The sequence below is a fragment of the Natator depressus genome, chromosome 2 (assembly GCF_965152275.1).
Source record: "Natator depressus isolate rNatDep1 chromosome 2, rNatDep2.hap1, whole genome shotgun sequence".
Taxonomy (NCBI): domain Eukaryota; kingdom Metazoa; phylum Chordata; order Testudines; family Cheloniidae; genus Natator; species Natator depressus.
In genome coordinates this window covers 101245228-101266339 of record NC_134235.1, presented here as the reverse complement: position 1 = coordinate 101266339, position 21112 = coordinate 101245228, and the positions used below count along the sequence as shown (strand labels likewise).

At 40.5% G+C, this 21112-nt stretch overlaps 1 protein-coding gene across 2 annotated transcripts in view; it reads right to left on the bottom strand.

Annotated features, from left to right (window-relative positions):
- ATP9B (ATPase phospholipid transporting 9B (putative)) overlaps positions 1-21112 on the bottom strand; it is a 283165-nt gene that overhangs the window by 206955 nt on the left and 55098 nt on the right. For both annotated transcript variants that reach the window (XM_074944742.1, XM_074944743.1), the window contains exon 6: positions 5-63. In XM_074944742.1, coding sequence (XP_074800843.1) covers positions 5-63 — 59 coding nt within the window. The remainder of the gene's footprint in view (positions 1-4; positions 64-21112) is intronic.

Here is a 21112-nt window from a genome sequence, read left to right as displayed (position 1 = left end):
CAACCTTTTCCACTATGATGAGGTCTCCAACTTGTATGTCTGAACTCTTAACTTGCACTTTACCTTAAAAAAAAGGAGAAGTTTAATCAACTTAAGAAAATATCAGCAAAATCACATGAACACAAATTGTACTTCAAGAGAATATTACTGTTTTGGAAAAACAATGTTATGAAGAACATAAAACTGATCTTTAAAGGTGTATTCAAAATTAAGTAGTTTTAAACTGTCAGACTGTCACCAAATTATTTATCCTAATAATATATTCAAAAATTCATGCTGTTGTATTTATCAAACTAATATAACCAGGTGTTACAAGAATAAAAAGCTGTGGAAGATGCTTGGGTATGATCTATTGCACTAACATTAGGGCTGAAAAAGCACATGGAGTTTTTCAACTCATCTAGTACAAACCAGTTCTGGTCCTGACCAAGTCAGAAGTAATTACCTGTATTGCTGCAGAGTGCCCTAACTGAAATGAGCTGCTCGTCAAAGGCCAGTTACAAGTGGGCAGCTTTATACAATCACTATAGTCATTGTTGCAATTGGCTGTGACTGACACTAATGCTGGCAGTCACAGTGGAGCAGATACACCAAGCTTTCAATGGTATAAACAATTAACTACTCTCTCATTTCAAAAGAAATACTTCTAGATCAGGAAGTTTGCAAAATAGCTCTCTATATTTTATCTGTCTGAAGTTAGAGGACTTCACTCTCCAGAGCCGTCAGTCCAGTAACTGCTATGAATGCTAAATTAATATTTTAAAGAAGAAAAACTCAACATTTATGTAATAATTAAATCTTTAGAGCACTTTACAAACATTAACCAATAAATCCTCACACCACCCCAGTAAGGTAGGTAAGTTTCATTAGCACCATTTGATGGGCGGATAGAAAAGGCAGAGAGATTAAGTGACTTGCCCAAGGCCACAAAATGAATCATTGGTGGGCCTGAATTAAGAGTTCAGGAGTTCCTGTATCCCAGCCCTGTGCTCAAACCACCAGATAATGTTGCTTTCCCGAAGGACCAAAAACACACAGACATACCTCGAAAATAGAAAGACTAACGCATCAAGCATTTATACCCTCTTACAAGAAAGAACTTCAACAGATATCAAGTTTTGCAACCCCTAACTAAGCAGAGAATTTTTTATTTTATATATAATATACATAAATAAAAGCTCAAGAATTGAAATACACAGCTAGACAGCTGCAAACTTCTGTTTTCCCCCTCAAATTTGATAGATTGAACTGGTATCATGTAGCTTACAATCAGATACTGATAATTATCGCCATTGCTCACATGTATTAAAAATAAAACCTTTTGGGGAATGAACGCAAAGTGAAATTCTTGCACTATAACAAAAAACTAGAAAAGAGTAATAAAACATGAATTTATTAAAACAGTACATTAGCAGTTTAAAATATTAACTAAGGAACAGAAATATTATGGAAAGTAGGTTATTAATGCATGCAAGTTGTTTCATCTATCAGTGTGTAATTAAACAAAACAAAAAGGAAAACCAAATTGCAATCCAGAGAGCCAATTCTGCAAATCTTTATTTACCTGTGAAATCCCCTTATGTGAATTCAATGTAATTGCTCATGTGAATAAGTAAAGATTTGCAAGACTGACATCAGCAATAAATATGTTTTGAGCAATTTTTGAAAACGAGTATTTTTAACTCTAAATGTATAAATTGGTAATGGCTTAAAATTTGGGTGTCAGTCTAATTAAAAATAAATTAGCACAGCTCACTGAGTTATCATCCTTGAATCCACTTTTCTCAGCATCAGGATTTCTAAAACATGGAAACATCTGAAAAGAGAATTAAGAATTTTGTTTGAACTGAGCATATCCCTCTCCAAGAATGCCAGTCTTCATTACTGACTGATAAGAATCTTTTACGTATGTTTCCATTCCTGATCGCTATCAAACACCCCTCACCATTATTTTTTTTTTAAAATCACATCTTCATGCCGACCCTTAGAACCAGGGCTTTGGAGCTGTGCTCCGGCTCCACTCCAGCTCCAGGCAAAAACCTGTGCAGCTCCACCGCTCTGGAGCTGCTCCACGCTCCAGATCCGGGCTCCGCTCCAAAGTCCTGCTTAGAACTCTACCACAGCCTCAACAGTTGAAGGAAAAAAGTATCCCCTGACAGAGCAGATGATTGAAATAATTAATGCTTCATGCCTGCAGTTTTTCTGAGGTGTCCAGCAGGAATTTCAAGACAACAGTGAATGTTTTCTGTGTAATAATTTTAGTCTGAATCAAGTCTACTAGCAGCACTAAGATCAACCATTAACAGAATATTTTGACTATGCATCAATATGGTAAAACGCTACTACTTTGCACTAGCCAGTGAAGACCCTTTACAGATTACTGAATACTGACAATTAGTAAGTAACATAATTAAAAGAATCAACAAAGTGGACCATAACATATACTTAACTAATTTATGCTAACAAGTTTCTAACACTATTAAAATATATCGCAGTAAATATGCAATTTTGTGGAAGTAATTAATTCTTAGTAATGTGACCTGAGAATCTTTGAATGTGAAAACGGCCACGTTTTTGTATGAAATATCAAGATTTGGTCAGTGACATGCAGACTATTAATGAAAGCTAATTCAGTAATTGTTAAATAGATGTGTTCTCATCTGTTGAAACAGTCCAAAATATCCTTCAATTGTTTGTTCTATTTTGCATTAATGTATTTTTTAAGTCAAATTAGGGCTCCCAAAACTTAACAAGTTTAGGTTCAGTAACACTAAGGGATATCTTAGGGAGCTGTACTTATTTTCAAGACTTCAAATTCATTTTCTATTTTTTAGTCACAGCAAATCTCTTGTTTTAGTTGGTTCCCACACTTTTTCCATCTACTTTGCAGCCCCTTATTTTCTTCAAATTTTACAGCATATATATCCTAAAGTGTGTGAAAAATCCAGTTGTAATAACTAATTAATACAATGTGACACATATGGGAGTTGTAGCCTTAGACCTATGCCCTATATTCTGTCATTTAAGGCCCAAAGCATCCAGGGACACCAACCATATTGCCACTAATAGCACTCTTATTCAGTTTAAGGCTTTGAATTTGCCCTCTGTGGAATTTGCCCTGAGCGCTCCCCCTCCCCCCCCAAAAAATCATGTTCTACTGGTAGCTACATAAAGGATCAAAGGCCATTAAGTCTCACAAATAAGGAAAAGGAAAAGATGCAAAATCATCACAGTCTGTTATCATCACAGGGGTTATCTTAGGCAAGCAAGAAGTAACTAAGGTTGGCTGTAGGTATGTAGGATAGAACTTTCATATCATTTCACAGAGTCCTAACAAATCTTGGAAACTTTACTGTTCATAATGAGTTACCTAGACCATCACTTCAAGTTTAAAGGTAATATTAACATAGTAAGTCATTAATATTAAACAGTAGTGCATTTTGTGGAATGTCTTATTTATCTCACTTTACATTGATTATACATTTATAATTTTATATTTCATGGTCATAGTTGAAGAAAGCATGCTTAAATTTTGGTCTGTAGATCACAGATTATTATTTCTTCAAAATGAATTGGAAGACAGCTAGGACATAGCAATGTCCTGTTAAAAGACATCAGTAGAACATGGCTCAGTAATACAAAAAAGTAGTTTAAAAACTTGAAACATCTACAAAGAATACTTTCCTTAGTCTGTCAGAAGGAAGAGTCATTATATACCATTTCAGAGAACATTAAAATAATGCAATATTACGTCTTAGTGAAGGCACATTTAGAGAAAAAACATGTTATTCACTGCATAAATTATTTTTGCAAACTATTTTTCCCTCTAAAAACATCTCACTAGCTAAAACATTCTTTACCATCTGTGTAATTACCAATAAAAAGTCCAAAGCTGTCAGAAGTGGCTGCGCATCTAGACTTTATAGTCCACCAAGGCGCAAGCCTTTCGCCTAAAGCGATATGCAGAATTGCGCAGAATTAGAACGCAGAAATAAGTGTCTATAGTAATTCATTATACTCTGAAGAGAAAGACTTTTGAAGTGAATTGCAATGATTTGAAAACACTAATAAATATTTCATATGTGCTAACAAGTATTTCCTACTAAAGACCCTAAAAGCAAGGTAAACAAAATATGCAGTTGGTGTAATAAAAAGGACACCATTCACCTTTTTATGGCACACATTCTCTAATACATAAATATTATGCTGATAAAATAGTAACTTTTCTATGAAGATAGGATTTGCCAATAATATGACATGTAATTATATGATTTCTCATGCATTGTACTCTACTTTAAGGACTATCCCTTTCTGAGCTGGTCATAGCCCCTGCCCCTAACCACTAGTATAACAACTCTTGAATGGAAGGTGTTAATGAGTGCAGCATTTGAAAATTTTACCAGACACCTACTAGCCTAAGTACTCAACCTACTAATCAGAGTATATATGAAAAAATAATGAGGAGATGGGGAAAAGGTTAAAAGCAAGTACCATTCAAAGCCCATGGAGAGGATGCTGGTATTTCTACTAGCATGCTGTCACTGGGACTTTCTTTCAGGCTCTATCTTTCATATGGAGCCCATGGTTAGTATGTGTAACCAGTTTAGAGGTACAGGGAGAAGGAACTTCCTATATTTTCTCCCCAGTCTACTGCCTCTTTTCTGATGCAATGGGAGAATAGGGCCTGACTACACTTACTCACCCAGTCTTCTGACTGCTACAAACAAGGAAGGAAAAAGAGACACAGTTACTCTATCTCCTCCAGACTGATTTTAGAGTCTTCCCGCACATAAGTAATTCCAGTGATTGCCTCTGCTGCCATTCATAGCTTTCCCACGCAGCAGGATGAAATTAACATTATTCTTGACAATGCAAACTGTCCCCCAAGGGTTCTGAATAGTAGAAATGAAGCTGACTACCAACATGAGGGCTTTCTGTTTGCAGATTCAGGAAGGTATCACTTGATCAATTCACATGTGACAGGTTCTGTTTAACTTCACAAAGACCAGATTTCTTTTTTAAGTTAAGAGTTTAAGTTCAGTAAAAATGGAAGGCTTTCGTCACCTTTTTCACTCATCCCAGGCTAGTGGGTTTTCAAGTCAGATAAGTATGGATCTATGCAAGATATTATGAATTGGAATTAAGAATTTCCACTGAGATGAAAAACCAATTTCTGAAGTTAACCAGAAAGAAAAACAAAGCAGTGATGTACATCCACAGCACAATGATCATATAAGTCTGTTAAAGTTTTCTATTTTCTAGTCAACAAAATAACTAGTACCACTTTTAGGAAAGTGGAGAAAATTCCAGAATTATGTAGCCTACAGCTACATAATAAAAAATACCAATTGAAATATATGTTAACATTTCTTCTCTCTAAAGATGTAAACATTACTACATAGATCTTAATTCTTAAAATTACAGTGTTAATGAGATGCCTCAGTATGACAAAACATTCAGGCTCCGTAAGGAAACCTCTATATTTGTTAGGTACTATGTTTATAGTACACTCAAATATAATTGCAACTTGGAAAATTATTTCAAAAAGGTTAGAAAAAATATGAAATTGTTCCTATTTTAAGCAACTGAATACATATAAAAACGGTCTGCAGAGAAACACATGCCACAAAACAGAGCAGTGACATTGCACCAGACAAGATGAAAAGCCTGAACATCCTGGTTTACAGAAAGAGCATGACCTGACGGGGAAGTAAAATAGAATATTTTGTTGCAGGACAGTTTAAGACAATAATTGTTGCTAAGGCTAATCTACACTAGAAGTGCTGCTGTAGCACGTCTGGTGAAGACGCCCTATGCTGATGGGAGAGAGTTCTCCCATCAGCATAATAAAACCACTTTCATGAGAGGTGGTAGCTATGTCAGCGGGAGAAGCTCTCCCACCGGCGCTGTCCACACCGGCGCTTACTTCAGTGTAACTTAGTCGCTTAGGGAGGTGGCTTATTCACACCCCTGAGCAACATAAGTTACATTGACATAAGTGGTAGTATATACAAGCTCTTAGAAAGTTAACCAAGCACCCCGGTATCTAGCTTAGGGAACGGATAGTACTAATTGACCTACAGCTAGCTACTTGTTGCTGAAGGTGATTTTTCATTTAAAAAGGAATGAGCAAGATTATGTGTCAACCAGTAGGGAGTGGAAGAACAGGAGGATGGCTCCTGCATCTGTCTGTGCAACTGAAGTGACACTGGCTTCAGGGACACATATAAGGAAAATCCCATCAGCATAATAAAACCACTTCCATGAGAGGCGGTAGCTATGTCAGCGGGAGAAGCTGCTTGAAATGTAATGAGCAGAACCAAGCCCGTCAGTCACTGGCAGGGTGGGAGTGACCTAGCCCTTGTTCCTTTTAACTAGACTACAACTATCAACGTTTTCTATTATCTAAAACACAAAAATAACTAATAGCACTTCTAATCAATGGGAGAAAATTCCTAGCTATTGTAGCCCTGGCATACTACGCCTAATAAGTTATTTAGCACTTTCCAAAAAGCGATTATTCTGTCCATAGGCGCCCCACCAATTTTCCTTTGGAGTACTTCAATGACAACAGAAGCTGCTTTGCTCACGCACTGCTCTACAGGTATGGAGCTACATGTGCCAAGAAAAACCAAACAAAATACACTATGTCCCATTGCCTGGGATGAGAAGTAAAGGGTATCTAAGGCCTGGTCTACAGTACGCGGTTATTTCGGAATTAGCCAAGTTAATTCGAAATAAAACTGAATCCATCCACACGACAAACCGTTTTTTTCGATTTAAAGGGCTTTTTAATCCGATTTCTGTACTCCACCTCAGCAAGTGGAGTAGCGCTAAAATCGAGATCGCAGTTACAGGTACTGTGGATGCAATTCGATGTTATTGGCCTGTGGGAGCTATCCCAGAATGCTCCCTTGTGACCGCTCTGGACAACACTCTCATCTCCGATGCACTAGCCAGGTAGACAGTAAAAGCCCCGGGAACTTTTGAATTTCATTTCCTGTTTGGTCACCATCAGCACAGGCAACCATGCAGAGTCCACCATCACAAGAGACCACGCAGTCCTAGATTCACAGACGAGCTCCAGCATGGTCCGAATGGGAGGTACTGGATTTCATCGCATGTTGGGGGAGACGAATGTTTTATGGCAGAACTACATTCCAAAAAAAGAAACACAAATATGTACGCTAAAGTCTCCAGGGCCATGACGGAAAGAGGCTACTCCAGACACACAGAGCAGTGTTGTATAAAAATCAAGGAGCTCAGGCAAGCATACCAAAAAGCCAGGGAGGCGAACAGGTGCTCTTGGTCACAACCCCATACATGCCGCTTCTACCATGAGCTGCATGCAATTATGGGGGGTGATGCCACCACTACCTCACCACTATCCATGCACACCTGCAAGGGAGGAGTTGCACGGAACGAGGAGGACGAGTTATTGGAGGACAAAGAAGAGGACAGTGCACAGGCAGCAAGTGGGGAATCAATTTTCTCCCCTAGCCAGGAACTAGTCTTAACGCTGGAGCCAACAGCCTCCCCCGACTCCAAAGGCAAGTTCCCGGACCATGACCCTGGAGAAGGCACTTCTGGTGAGAGAGCCTGATCGGAGCCACGTGGTGGGGGGGTGGGGGGAAACCCAGCCGTGCTGGGCTGTTCGCGTTTAGTTTAAAGGGCTCATCCCTGCTCAGAGCCTCATAGGAGTCATGTGGGGGGGGGGGGTTGTATGTAGCTATCATCCCAGAGAGCCTGCAGGCCTTCTTTTATACGGCAAACCCACCAGGCATTGCTTGCTATGGGAAAGGGGGCCTGGCCGTTTGAAAACATTGAAATGAATGCGGAAGAAGCAGAACCCCACATGCCCCTAGGGCTTACCATGGCTGCCTGCAAGCTGAATTCTGTTGCCCGGCCGTGTGTGATGGCTTACTCACACCAAAGTGGCAGGCACTTCAGTATAAGAGGTAAAATGTGACCTTGTACAGAAAGAACATGTGCTGTGTACTATGAATTGCCTGTTTCACTGAGAAAGAGTGTCCCCCTTTGTTCTCTAAAATGTCACTTAAAATACTACCCTCCCTTTTTCTCCTCCCGCAGGTGCAAATGTTTCAATGTGGCCCCTATCTACTCCGTCTGAGAAGCTGGTCCAGATTAGAAGGCGGAAAAAACGAACTCGGGACGACATGTTTGCCAAGTTCATGCAGTCCTCCCGCACTGATAGGGCCCAGCTGAAAGTGTGAAGGCAAACAATTGCAGAGTCCCGTAAAGCGTTAAATGAACACGAAGAGAGGAGGGACGCATGCAATGAGAGCAGGCAGGATGTTATGGTCAAGCTCATGGGGGAGCAAACTGACATGCTCCGCTGTATGGTGGATCTAATGCGGGAAAGGTAGCAAGACCACAGACTGCCACGGCAGCCCTGTATAACCACCCTCCCTCCTCCCCAAGTTCCATAGCCTCCTCACCCAGATGCCCAAGAACACGAGGGTGGGGGGGAGGAGGGAAGGCTACAGGAACCCACACACTCAAACCCAGATGATTGCACAAGCAGCAGAAAGCTGGCATATCCGAAATTTTGATTTGGTTTCTGGACTTGTCCTTCCCTCCTCCTCCACACTCCCCCCCCCCCCCCCCAGTCTACCTTCTGATTTCTCTCAGTGTGTTGTGCAACAAATAATAAAGAACGGTTTTTAAACAATTGTGACTTTATTTCCTTTCATATATATAGGGGGCGGGTAACTTCAAGAGAAACAAACAACTGTCACACCGTACCCTGGCCAGTCATGAAACTGGCTTTCAAAGCTTCTCTGATGTGCAGCACGCCCTGCTGCACTCTTCTAATCGCCATTGTCTGGCTGTGCAAAATTGGCCACCAGGCGAGTTGCCTCAACCTCCTACCCCGCCATAAATGTCTTCCCCTTACTCTCACAGATATTGTGGAGCACACAATAAGCAGCAATTACAATTGGAATACTGGTTGTGCTGAGATCTAAACGAGTCAATAAACTGTGCCAGCATGCTTTCAAAGGTCCAAAAGCACATTCTACCAACATCCTGCACTTGCTCAGCCTATAGTTGAACTTACTTACTACCTTACTACTGTCTAGGGTGCCTGTGTACGGCTTCATGAGCCATGGCATTAAGGGGTAGGCTGAGTGCCTGAGGATAACTATAGGCATTTCAACATCCCCAACAATAATGTTCTGGTCTGAGAAGTCCCTTCCTGCAGCTGTTCAAACAGACCAGAGTTCCTGAAGATGCGAGCGTCATGCACTTTTCCCAGCCATCCCATGTTGAGGTCGGTGAAATGTCCCTTGTGATCCACCAGTGCTTGCAGCACCATGGAAAAGTACCCCTTGTGGTTTACGTACTGGCCGCCCCGGTGTTTCGGAGCTAAGATAGGGATATGCGTTCCATCTATTGCCCCGCCGCAGTTAGGGAACCGCAGCGCATTAAAGCCATCCACAATGGCACATTTCCCAAAGTCACTACCCTTGATAGCAGCTGGTCAATGATTGTGTTGGCTACTTGCAGCACAGCAGCCCCGACAGTAGATTTGCCCACTCCAAACTGATTCCCAACTGACCGGTCGCTGTTGGGCGTTGCAAGCTTCCACAGGGCTATGGCCACTCGTTTCACGATAGCCAAAAAAAGGTGGGAAATGTTTGCCTTCTGTGGCTTTCACGGAGGCGGGAGTCCAGGACAGACAACATGGAGAAACTCGGTAGCGCAGAAAGAGTGGGAGAGCAGAATTGGCAGCAGAAGCTGTGCTGCTCGGTTCACGATGGCAGAGCAGAGTTGGCAGCGGAAGCAGTCAATGAGGAAGAGAAAGAGTAGATACTTATATAGATTACATAGAAAGATGAGAGGAAATGCGAGGTGGATTCCTAGTACCAGCCGAGAAGTGGTGCACCGTACTCCACCATCTGCTGAAAGCAGTATGGCATCTGCACACCAAAAAGGCACGAAACGATTGTCTGCTGTAGCTTTCACGGAGGGAGGAGCGACTGACGACACACCCAGAAACACCCGCAAGAATGTTTTTGCCCCATTATGCACTGGGAGCTTAATCCAAAATTCCAATGGGCGGCGCGGACTGCAGGAACTGTGGGATAGCTACCCACAGTGCACCACTCTGACATTCGATGCTAGCCTCGGTACTGTGGACACATTCTGCCAAATTCACGCGCTTTAGTGGGGACACACAAGACCGAATGTATAAAATCGCTTCCAAAAATTCGAATAGAATAATTTTGAAATAATTTTGTACTGTAGACGTACCCTAAGAGGTGTTAGATATAAATGGTGCCTGCTAGGAGTATTTTCCATTGGGATGCAGCCCAGCAATGAGAATCAAAACACAACACAAACTAGAAGTCTGAAGTACAAGCCTTTCCAGGCTACTACAGCCCTGGCAGAAAACATGGAGATTACTTAAACATTTAATCCCAAGATTACTTCAAAGTTTGCCCTCAATAACGAGACTGCCATGGTGCCCACTGTGGAATCCACTGGTGAAAATTCTATTTCTATGGGAATGGCTGTGACCTTTACCCAGGAAAACACGACTGTATTTTCTTTCTGTAGGTTAACAAAGTCAGATTAGGACATTTTATAGACTGCTTTAGCAAGTCTTCCCAGACACTTGGTTTTTGCAGGAATTTTCTATTTGGGCCTAATGGCATCCTCGAGAGATTTAGCATGCAAGGGGACCCTGCATTCTCATTTGGATCCTGAAGGGAAGAAATTCATAGCAGCCTCTTCCCTTTTCTTTATACTCATTTCCCCTTCTCCTGTTTTGCAGGATTGTCCAAGGGAAGAACTAATCCCACAACTCTTCTGAGAATTATCTCAAATATTCTAGAGCAAAGAGTTTGACTTAAGTCTCTTCTTTCTGGACCATGGCTTCTGACTAAAACAGATGGCCATCCTCTAAGAAGAAGAAAAGAAGTTTTCCAGATTTTTCCTCAATGTTTTGATATTCCATGCTTCACAGCTTTAGGCTCATGACACTAGAGAGTGGGGAGACAGCTTAGAAAGGAAAGTGGGACTATAAAACTCCTTAGAGAAGATGCAGTACAGAGAGGTTAAATGTGTTTTGCGCCTTTTCTAGCTGGATTATTATGCTTTGATTTTGGCAGCTCTTCCAATTAAAGGGAAAGAGAAGGACATAAGAATGGCCCTAATGGGTCAGACCAATGGTACTTCCTTTTATTTTAAACTTACTGCCTATTAATTTCAATGACCCCTTCTTCATTTGTTTTGGGAAGGGGTAAATATCACTTCCTTGTTCACTTTCCCCACACCATTCATGATTGCACAGACCTCTATAATATCCTCCCTCTTAGTTGTCTCTTTTCTAAACTGAACAGTCCCAGTCTTTTTAATCTCTCAAACAGAAGCTATTCCATATCCCTAACTATTGTTGTTGCCCTTTTCTGTACTTTTTCCAACTCTACATTTTCTGAGATGGGTGACAAGAACTGCATGCAGCATTCAACCTGTGAGTATATCATGGATTTATATGATATTATGGCAGTATGATATTTTCTGTCTTATTATCTATCCCTTTCCTAATGGTTCATAACATTGTTAACCTTTTTGACTGCCACTACACATTGAGCAGATGTTTGCAGAGAATTATCCATGGTGACTCCAAGATATCTTTCTTGAACAGTGACAGCTAATTTAGAACTCATCATTTTGTATGTATAGTTGAGATTATGTTTTCTAATGTGCACTACTTTGTATTTATCAACACTGAATTTCATCTGCCAACATTCATCTGCCTTTATGCACTTCACCTGAGCTGACTGCTCTGAGGCAAGACATCCCTGCGCCAATCTAGCAAAAAGTGGCCTTGTGAGATACGTAGTTTCTTTAGCCTCAGAATATGGACCTAGTGTCTGATCACAGGAAGTGTAGGGCTCCATCCACACATTCCATAATATGGGAAGAAGAAAGGCAGATTTTTCCTTTCTACTTTCTCTATTTTTGCCCATCAAGAAGTGTTGAAGGGGGAGTAGTTGTTGCAGTGCCTAACTGAAAGAAAAGGTGTGAAAAAAGCCCACAGATAAACCTGAAGCCTGGCTGCAGAGCTCTGAAAGGACTTGATCACTTTTACATGCATCAGTTTTTGCTCTGCAGCAAATACATCTGGAAAAGCTTCCCTTAAACTGAAGAGGGTGAACAAAACTGATGGGATCTTCAGTGCCTGGGCCACTCCCATTCTGCTAGAGACTGACAGGTCTGGTCATTCCGCTCTTAAGCCATGGCAGACTGAAGACCTATTAAGGATCTGTAGCCCTTTCTATCTAGAAGACAAATTACCTTTATCGACTAGGACTTTGTTTTCGTAACAGACTAGGACAAGAAAATGAAAAATGTAGAAACCAGTTTAAGACATTCAAAAAACAGGCTAAGAAAGTGAACAAGAGACACCTGAGAAGATGAGTTCATGTGAAGGATACGGAAGACAAATGCATATTTGGCTCACCTATCTACGAAAATCCAAGAATCTACTGATATTTAATCTCCTGAAACAAAGGAAGTGACAGAGAAGACCAATCTTAAATAGCACTTTTTATCAGCTCCAGATTCTCCTTATCCTATATATAACTAATAGCTAAGGCTTCTTTCTGAAACAGGCAGCCTAGTACATAGCAGTGAGTACCACTGACACTGAGAACTCTGATTCAAGACATTTTCTGATTAAAAACAAAAGCTCCAAAACATCAGCAAGTCTTAATGGGAGACCAGCATCCTGTAAAGTTGACATTTCTTATGCGAACAACTACAGTCAGGTCATAAGTTGACATTTCTTGGCTTTTTACTTGTCAGTTCACACTACCCAAGGGATAAGTCTTTACATAAATATCCCCCATAGGTACGGAAAACAAAGTGTTTGACTATGACAACACTGTATATAGAGAGGTATAAAGAGAGGTATTCATAAGTAATTCGCCCTGCAGTAGCCTCTTTTTTTGGTACATGTACTCTAAGCCCAAGAGTAAATTGCACAGCAACACAACACTATTGCACAACACTATAACAACAACTGGATCAGCTAAAAGTGATTTTAAGAAAGAGAAATCAAGGGGAAGGGAGGATCGTTAGAGGTCAATGGAATGGATTCAGAATTCATCAACTCCCACTTTTCCTATCGACTTATATGTCCCTGGGCAATCTGCTTAACCTCTCTTTACCTCAGTCTTCACATATTTGAAATGAGAGCAATACCACCTACCTCAAAGGGGAGGTCTGAAGTTTACATGCTTGTAGAGCAATTTGAAATTGTTGTATAGATGATGCTATATAAATGGAGCATATTTTTAAAGTGCAGTTCTACTAAAAAAAAGTTACTGTCTAAAAATGTCATCAATTTTCATGTTTTATTGGGTCTTATGATCAGGTGTGCACAATTAAAAATATTTTATTTTCAAAATAAGCTTTGCAAATTTAACCTAGAATATGAAACTGAATTTCTTCATTCTCATGAATTATTGCTGCTAATAAAAATTCTCCAGGCCAAATCCTAAATTATACCTATGCTAATTATGTTTACAGGTGTAAATATCTAATGTAATCGTTGATTTTGTCATTATCCACAAAAATATGCTTTTTTAATCCTGCTATGCTCTTCACCTCAGTTGTTGCTTCTGGCAATGAATTCCACAGATTTTGTGGGTTTTCTAAAAGTATTTTCTTTTGCCAGTCTTAAATTTGTTGTCTTTCAATATAATTGAATGTCCCCGTTATTACTGTCTTATTGGAGAGAGTAAGAAGGATTTACCTGCCCTATTCTCTTATTTATTTTATATACCTCTATCATGTGCCCCTGTATTATAGTCTCCTTTCTAATCTAAACTCCCCATATCTTTTCAATCTCATTTCACAAAGCAGTTTTTCCATGCCTCTAATCATTTTCTTAGCTCAGTAGTTGCACCATAGTTAAGGTTGTGATACACAGTTCAGTTTTAACATGAGCTTTTAATCTTTATTTTGTAACTATCTAATTGAAATAAAAAACAAAACAGAAAAATAGTCATTAGTCACTAACCTATTCTGTAACTGTTTTTCTTCAAGATGTGTTGCACATGTCCATTCCACTATAGGTTTGTGCACACCCAGTGCACTAGAAACAGAGATTTTTCCCTTAGCAGTACCTGTCGGGGCAGCACATGTGCCCTTAGCACTCTCCTACTGCTGTTCAATTATATAAAGGACAGCACTGTCCCCAATCCTCTTCCGTTCCTTCTTGCCTGATAGAGATTCTGATATAAAGGGGAAGGAGCATGACACATGGAATGGGCATGGGCGACACATCTAAAAGAACAACAGTTACAGAATGGATTAATAACCATTTTTTCTTGTTTGAGGGATTGCATGTATCCATTACACTTCAGGTGACTCACAAGCAATTCAATCTGGCAGAGGGTTTCAGTCTACCTGAACAACGACTGTAGAACTACTTGTCCAAATTTTGCATCCCCTCTGACACAGCACAGTGACTTGTAAAAGTATGCACTAATGACCATGTTGCAGATTTGCAAATGTCCCTGAGAAATACCTCAGCCAGGAAAGCTGTGGAAGCTGCCTGGGCTCTTGTGGAGTTTGCAACCACCCTGCTTGGTGGAGGTACTTTTGCAATGTCACACCACAGACTTATGCAGGAAGAAATCCAGGATGAAATCTTTTGCGTAGAGACCAGAAGGCCTTTTATCCTGTCTGCAACTGAAATACACAGCTGAGATGATCTAAATGATCCTGTTCTATCCAAGTAAAAAGACAGTGCTCTTCTGACATCAAGATCTGAAGTCTTTCTTCATCCTTACGAGAATTGGGTTTAAGGACAGCATGTCAGTAAGTATACTGCTTTATTGAGGTGGAACGCAGAGACCTTAGTAAGGAACATCTAGGAGGATATAATATACCTTGTCCTTATAAAGCACTGTGTAAGGAAGGTCCATGACCAATGCACATAATTCTGCCCCCCCTTCTCAGATATAATGGCTGCCAAGAAAGCTGCCTTTTTAGACAGATGCAGCAAACAACAGACAGCCATCAGTTCAAAGGGTGAACCTTACAACATTGCCAGTAGCAAACTCGAATCCACCAGGAAGGAGAAGTATTATCTGTGATAAGGGGGTACAGCCTGTCCAAACTCTAAGAACCTGACTGACAGACTTAGACACTCAGCAGCCCATCCCCAGCTGGTGAGTGAAATGCAGAGATAGATGCCAGGTGAACTCTAAATGAACTAGTTTTCCCCCAGGTCAGAGACCCCGTGGGTTTGGGGATGGGGTTTTTTGTTTTTGCCTTCCTCTTCAGCATGGGGAACAAATCATTTGCTGGTTTAAACTAGAGTAAATAGTGGATTCTCTGTAACCTGAAATCTGTAAATCATGATTTGAGGACTTCAGTAATTCAGCCAGAGATTATGGGTCTATTATAGGAGGAGATGAGTGAGGTTCTGTGGCCTGCAATACTCAATAGGCTGCCTGTAGGCCAAATGAGGCCCACCAAGGCTTCCTGTGTGGCCTGCAAGCTCACCTTAAAAAATGTTTATAATTAAATTCACGAACTGTGATGCGCTGCCTATCATTTGCCTATGACTTCTTAAAAAAGTAACTTAGTGACAGTACTTAATTTGTAATGAAAGAGGTGCTGTGGCACTGCCCTGGCATAAGTTAAGCACTGGCTGGGTGGCCGGAGAGCAGCAGCTGCTGGCCAGGCACCCAGCTCTGAAGGTAGTGCCATCACCAGCAGTAGCGCAGAAGTAGTAAGCATGGCAACACACCATACCATGCCACCCTTCCTTCTGCCCTGTTGCTGGCGGCGGTGCTGCCTTTAGAGCTGGGCAGCCAGAGAGCAGTGGCTGCTGGCCAGGAGCTGAGAGGTGCAGGGGCTATGAACTGTCATGCCTAGGAAGTGCCAGGGCTCAGCCCCAGCAAGCCCCAGCACAAATTAAGCACTGCTTACTGGATCTTGAGTTCTCGCGATAGCACCGGCTATGCTTGAGCTAGGACGCTACCTGTTTTTTCCATAAGTGATGGAAATGGAATAAAAAATGAATGCAAGTGGGAATAAATGTTGCAAAGTCGACATCGAAAGCCGAGCCTTTTAACCCAAACTGGACAGTGGATTTTTTTAGTATTATGCCACCTCATTTAAATGCAAAAGCTTTGTATTTAATATGCCAAATCACTGCACCCATCTATAAAGTCGTCAACATGAGGCGCCACTCTGAATCAACGCACAGTAACTTCAACGCGGCCCATCCTCCTGGCAATGTTGGAAAATGTGATGAAATTAAAAATCTGAAGTTTTTGTATCACACTTAAAACGTCATTCTCAGAACATCAGCGACTATAAAGGAAAAGCAATAATTGCTTTTCTTCGGATAATGCTGGTACTAGCTAAAAAGAAAAAGCCTTTCCTGGATGCTGAGCTTCTGAAGGAGTGCACCTTGGAAATGCTGGAGGAGCTTTTTGTCAGAGATAAAAACAAAGATGACATTGTGAACCATTTGAAGCAAGTTCCCTTGTCTGATTCCACAGTAGTGAGAAGATTGGAGGTAATTGTCAGCACTGCTTTCTGATTTAAAAAATGCCAAATGCATATCTCTTGCAGTGGACAAATCAAGCGATTTAAGTGACACTGCCCATCTATCGCTGTTTGTTAGATTTTATGACAGTGAAATTTTTAAGGAAGAAGTTTAGTGCTTAATACTACTAGAAACCTACACTACAGGAGAGATCTTTTCTGAAAAGGTAAAAGGCTTTTTTGAAAAAAAATGGTTTTGATCTGCAGCAAGTAAACTTGCTTGTTACAGACTGAGGTCTCTCCATGACAGGGAAAGAGCAGGGCTTTGCTTCACATTTGGCAGTGATACACCCTTCATTAAATACACTGCACTGCATCATTCACCAGACTGTCCTGTGTGGTAAGTTCTCTGAGGACTTGAAAAAAAACAATGGGCATTGTGATGAGATTAGTGAATTACACATGCTCAACTTCTAGCTTGCAACATTGTCTTTTTAAACCTCTTTTACAAGACATTTCAGCCAAATACAGTGACCTGTTGCAGCACAACGACATTTGCTGGTTAAGCAGGGGGCACTTACTATAAAGGTTTTGTGCACTTAAAGAAATAATCAAATTTCTTTCAAACCACAAGAACAACAAGGCCTACGAATTCCTGGGATTTACAAATGATGTCCCCTCTATGTCACAGGTAGCTTTTCTGTGTGACAAGCTTTAATTCCCTCAACTTGCAGCTCCAAAGCCATGCAAGCAATATCAGGGATCTGTTTGAAAAAGTGTGTGCCTTTCAGAGGAATCTTGAAATCTTTCAGGCAGTCTTAACAGGAAAGATGTTGCACATTTCCACACTGCATGTCATTGTGACAGATGCAACTTCAATGAAAATGATGCAAGAATTCCTAAACAATCTGATCGAAAATTTTAAAATGCAATTTGAGAATTTTAAAATTTCAGACGATTTGCTTCTATTTGTTCGTGATTCATTTCTTGTCTCTGCCAACAGACCTTGTCCTTCTGAAGCAAGGAACATTCTTGATTCAATTGATGAAGGTGCCTTTCAATTAGAAATGTTAAGGCTTCACAGCTCAGATATCTTGAAGGCAAAATTCAGAGAAGTAGAACTTTGTGATATCTGGATTCAATATCCTGACCAGTTTCAGAATAGCCAGAATCTAGCCATTTATCTTTAACAATGTTCAGATCAAAGTACCTCGGAGAATCTGGATTTTCTACCATGAACATTATAAAAAACAACATAGCAATCACCTGACAGATGAGCATCTTCACCAGTTCATGCATCCTGACCGCCTAAAAACCACTCTTCACAAAGCTTGCCAGAGATTGTCAATGTCACACCTCCCATTAGAGATTGCCACAAACACAGGTAATAATACTGATTTATAAACTACTTTAAGTACTAGTGTGTCTAACTTTTATGTTGCAATCAAGGTCTTTATTGGCAGCTGAAGTCGTGTATTTTTAATTTTATTTTTTTATTTTGTCAGCCTTCTGTGCAAATGGCTTGTCTATCATAAAATTCTCAAATCAGCCTGCAATAGATCTAATTGAGTATCACTGGACTAGATGATCACAAAGGTCTCTTCTGGCCTTAAAGTCTATGAATCTATATCTTAATATTTTATGTTCTGGTTTACTAAAGAATATCACATGAGCTCTTAAATTAAAGCCAGGGTCACACTGGTTATTCATATCATTGCAAAATGATACTATATATGCTGAAAATATGTTCTTAGATTCTGTATCACAGCAGAGGTGGCAAAACAGGTTTTCTGTCAGACAAGGGATGTTTATGCACCTTTGTCTGTCAAAATGTAAATTAAGTATTGTCTCATTCACAGTGGGTCTCCCATCACCCATCTAAGCTAAATGCAGAGGAAACATTGCAAGAATTTAAAAAAAGATCTAACAGGTAGAGAGACACAGCAGGGAAGATAACTTTATTTTGAGAAACACTTCCAACACTTTGCTGGACTATATTTAGGGGACAAAGATGACATTCTGCAGCTAGGAATTAAACAGGCAGTGTATTTACATTCATGAAAATGAGATCACAACCAGCTGTGGATGAAGATGCTGCAGAAGGCTTCTGAGGAGATAAACTTCACTAGGTAGAAGGCTAACCTAATAAAGTTTAATCTCTAAAAAGCATGTTATGATTTTGTTTTATATGTAACTTTTTTCTCTATTATCCTTACTCACTACCTCTTGAATCTTTGATAATAAACTTCGTGTTTTCACCATAAATATAGCTCAGTGCTCTGATATTAAGAAAAGAGCTGATCCTGAGTTGAATCAGAGAAGCTGGCATATATACTGTTCCTTTGGGTACAGCAGACCTGGTATTTCTGAGAGTGTTCAGTGAAGAAATGGCTGGACACTATAGGAGAGCTCCTCAAAAGGACTCGGGGGCTGGGGTACACTGACTGTTAATCTGTATGGCAAAGTAAGGACTGTCATAGCCCAGAGGAGAGTGCTTGGCTGGCTAATAGGCTGGAGTTATCAGGGAACAGACACCCAGTTAACCACAAGCAAGTCTCCATCATGCTGCTGGTGGGGGGTGGGTACAAGGTGACCCTCAGTCCTGGGTACCCAGAGAACCTGTCACAGAGGATAGGCATAGAGCAGCTTCCCCCGTTGCAAGAGAGGGGAAGCATACATCAGGGAGCCTGGACTGTGACCTGTCCCGGAACAAAATACATTGTGAATCTGGGGTATGTATCATTTTTGGGTACCTGCTGAAAGCAAGAGCCTTGTGGAGCCCTTCCATGTTTTACCAGAAGCACTGGTAGGCAACATGGAAAGGAATGCTTACGTTTCCCCTTAACTTCTTATTTCTGTGCTTTTAAGGTTTTGGTTGGATGGGATGCATCCTATAAAAATACCTTAGCTATGACTAAACAGCTGTTACTAAACAAGTTCTTGGTCGCCAATAGTATTTTGTATTTCCCTCATGACTACTTCATTTCTTTACCTGCCTTTGTAAGGGACTCTGTCTAAGGCTTTCAGAAAGCCCAAAAAAGTTATGCCACCCTGTCATAAATATAAAGGGAAGGGTAACCACCTTTCTGTATACAGTGCTATAAAATCCCTCCTGGGCAGAGGCAAAACCCTTTCACCTGTAAAGGGTTAAGAAGCTAAGGTAACCTCGCTGGCACCTGACCCAAAATGACCAATGAGGGGACAAGATACTTTCAAATCTGGAGGGGGGGGGGGGGGAACAGAGGGTTCTGGCTGTCTGTGGGATGGTTTTGCCGGGAACAGATCAAGGATGCAAGCCTTCCAATTCCTGTAAAGTTAGTAAGTAATCTAGCTAGAAAATGCATCAGATTTTTTGTTTGTTTGTTTAATGGCTTGTGAAATTCGCTGTGCTGGAGGGAATGTCTATTCCTGTTTTTGTGTCTTTTTGTAACTTAAGGTTTTGCCTAGAGGGATTCTCTATGTTTTGACTCTGATTACCCTGTAAAGTATTTACCATCCTGATTTTACAGAGGTGATTCTTTTACCTTTTCTTTAAATAAAATCCTTCTTTTAAGAACCTGCCTGATTGATTTTTCATTGTTCTGAAGATCCAAGGGTTTGGGTCTGTGTTCACCTGTACCAATTGGTGAGGCTATTATTATCAAGCCTTTCCCAGGAAAGGGGGTGTAGGGCTTAGGGGGATATTTTGAGGGAAGACGTCTCCAAGTGGTCTCTTTCCCTGTTCTTTGTTTAAAACGCTTGGTGGTGGCAGCATACTGTTCAAGGACAAGGCAAAGTTTGTACCTTGGGGAAGTTTTTAACCTAAGCTGGCAAGAATAAGCAGGCCCCCACATCTGTACCCTAGAGTTCAGAGTGGGGAAAGAACCTTGACACATCCTGTCCTCCTGTATCCGTATTTTACTTATATGTTTTAAAGGTTTCTAGTAGATTAGAAAGACATGATTTTCCTTTTCAGAAACTGCTGATTTACCCCCATCATGTGATCATATAGAAGTTCTATATTTCTATTTTTAGATATTTCAGCCAGTGTACTCATTACTGATACTCTACGATCTACTTCTCTGAATCACCTCTAGTGCTTTTTTAAAAACATAGGTAAAACATTAGTTACTCTGCCTGGAAGCAGGGCTAGAAGACAGCAAATTTTAATTGCGAAACCGTATTTTTGTTAGCAGCTTAGCCACTTCATTCTTAAATTCCTTTCAACCTCGGATGCATGCCACACAGTGGTAGTGACTTGTTGTTCTTTACTTTATCCATTTCAAAGAAGAACTGCACTTTAAAGTGGTAGCGTATTTTAAAAAACTATTTTCCCTCATGTAACAACTGAAAATGTATAGATGTGGCACATTTAAGTTGCTATTAACAAAAGCCTTCAGATTTCTGGAACAGCTACAGTTTTAGATGCTTTATTCGGCTACCAGAAATGAATACTTTGTTCCCCCTAAGCACATCTCTTGTCAGGTTATATGGAATTCATTCCTACCAGAATAACATTTCAAAAACCTATTATCACTTTTGTTATTTTAAAAACTGTTTTAACCTAAGTTCAAAAATACAGAATGTGGATTAT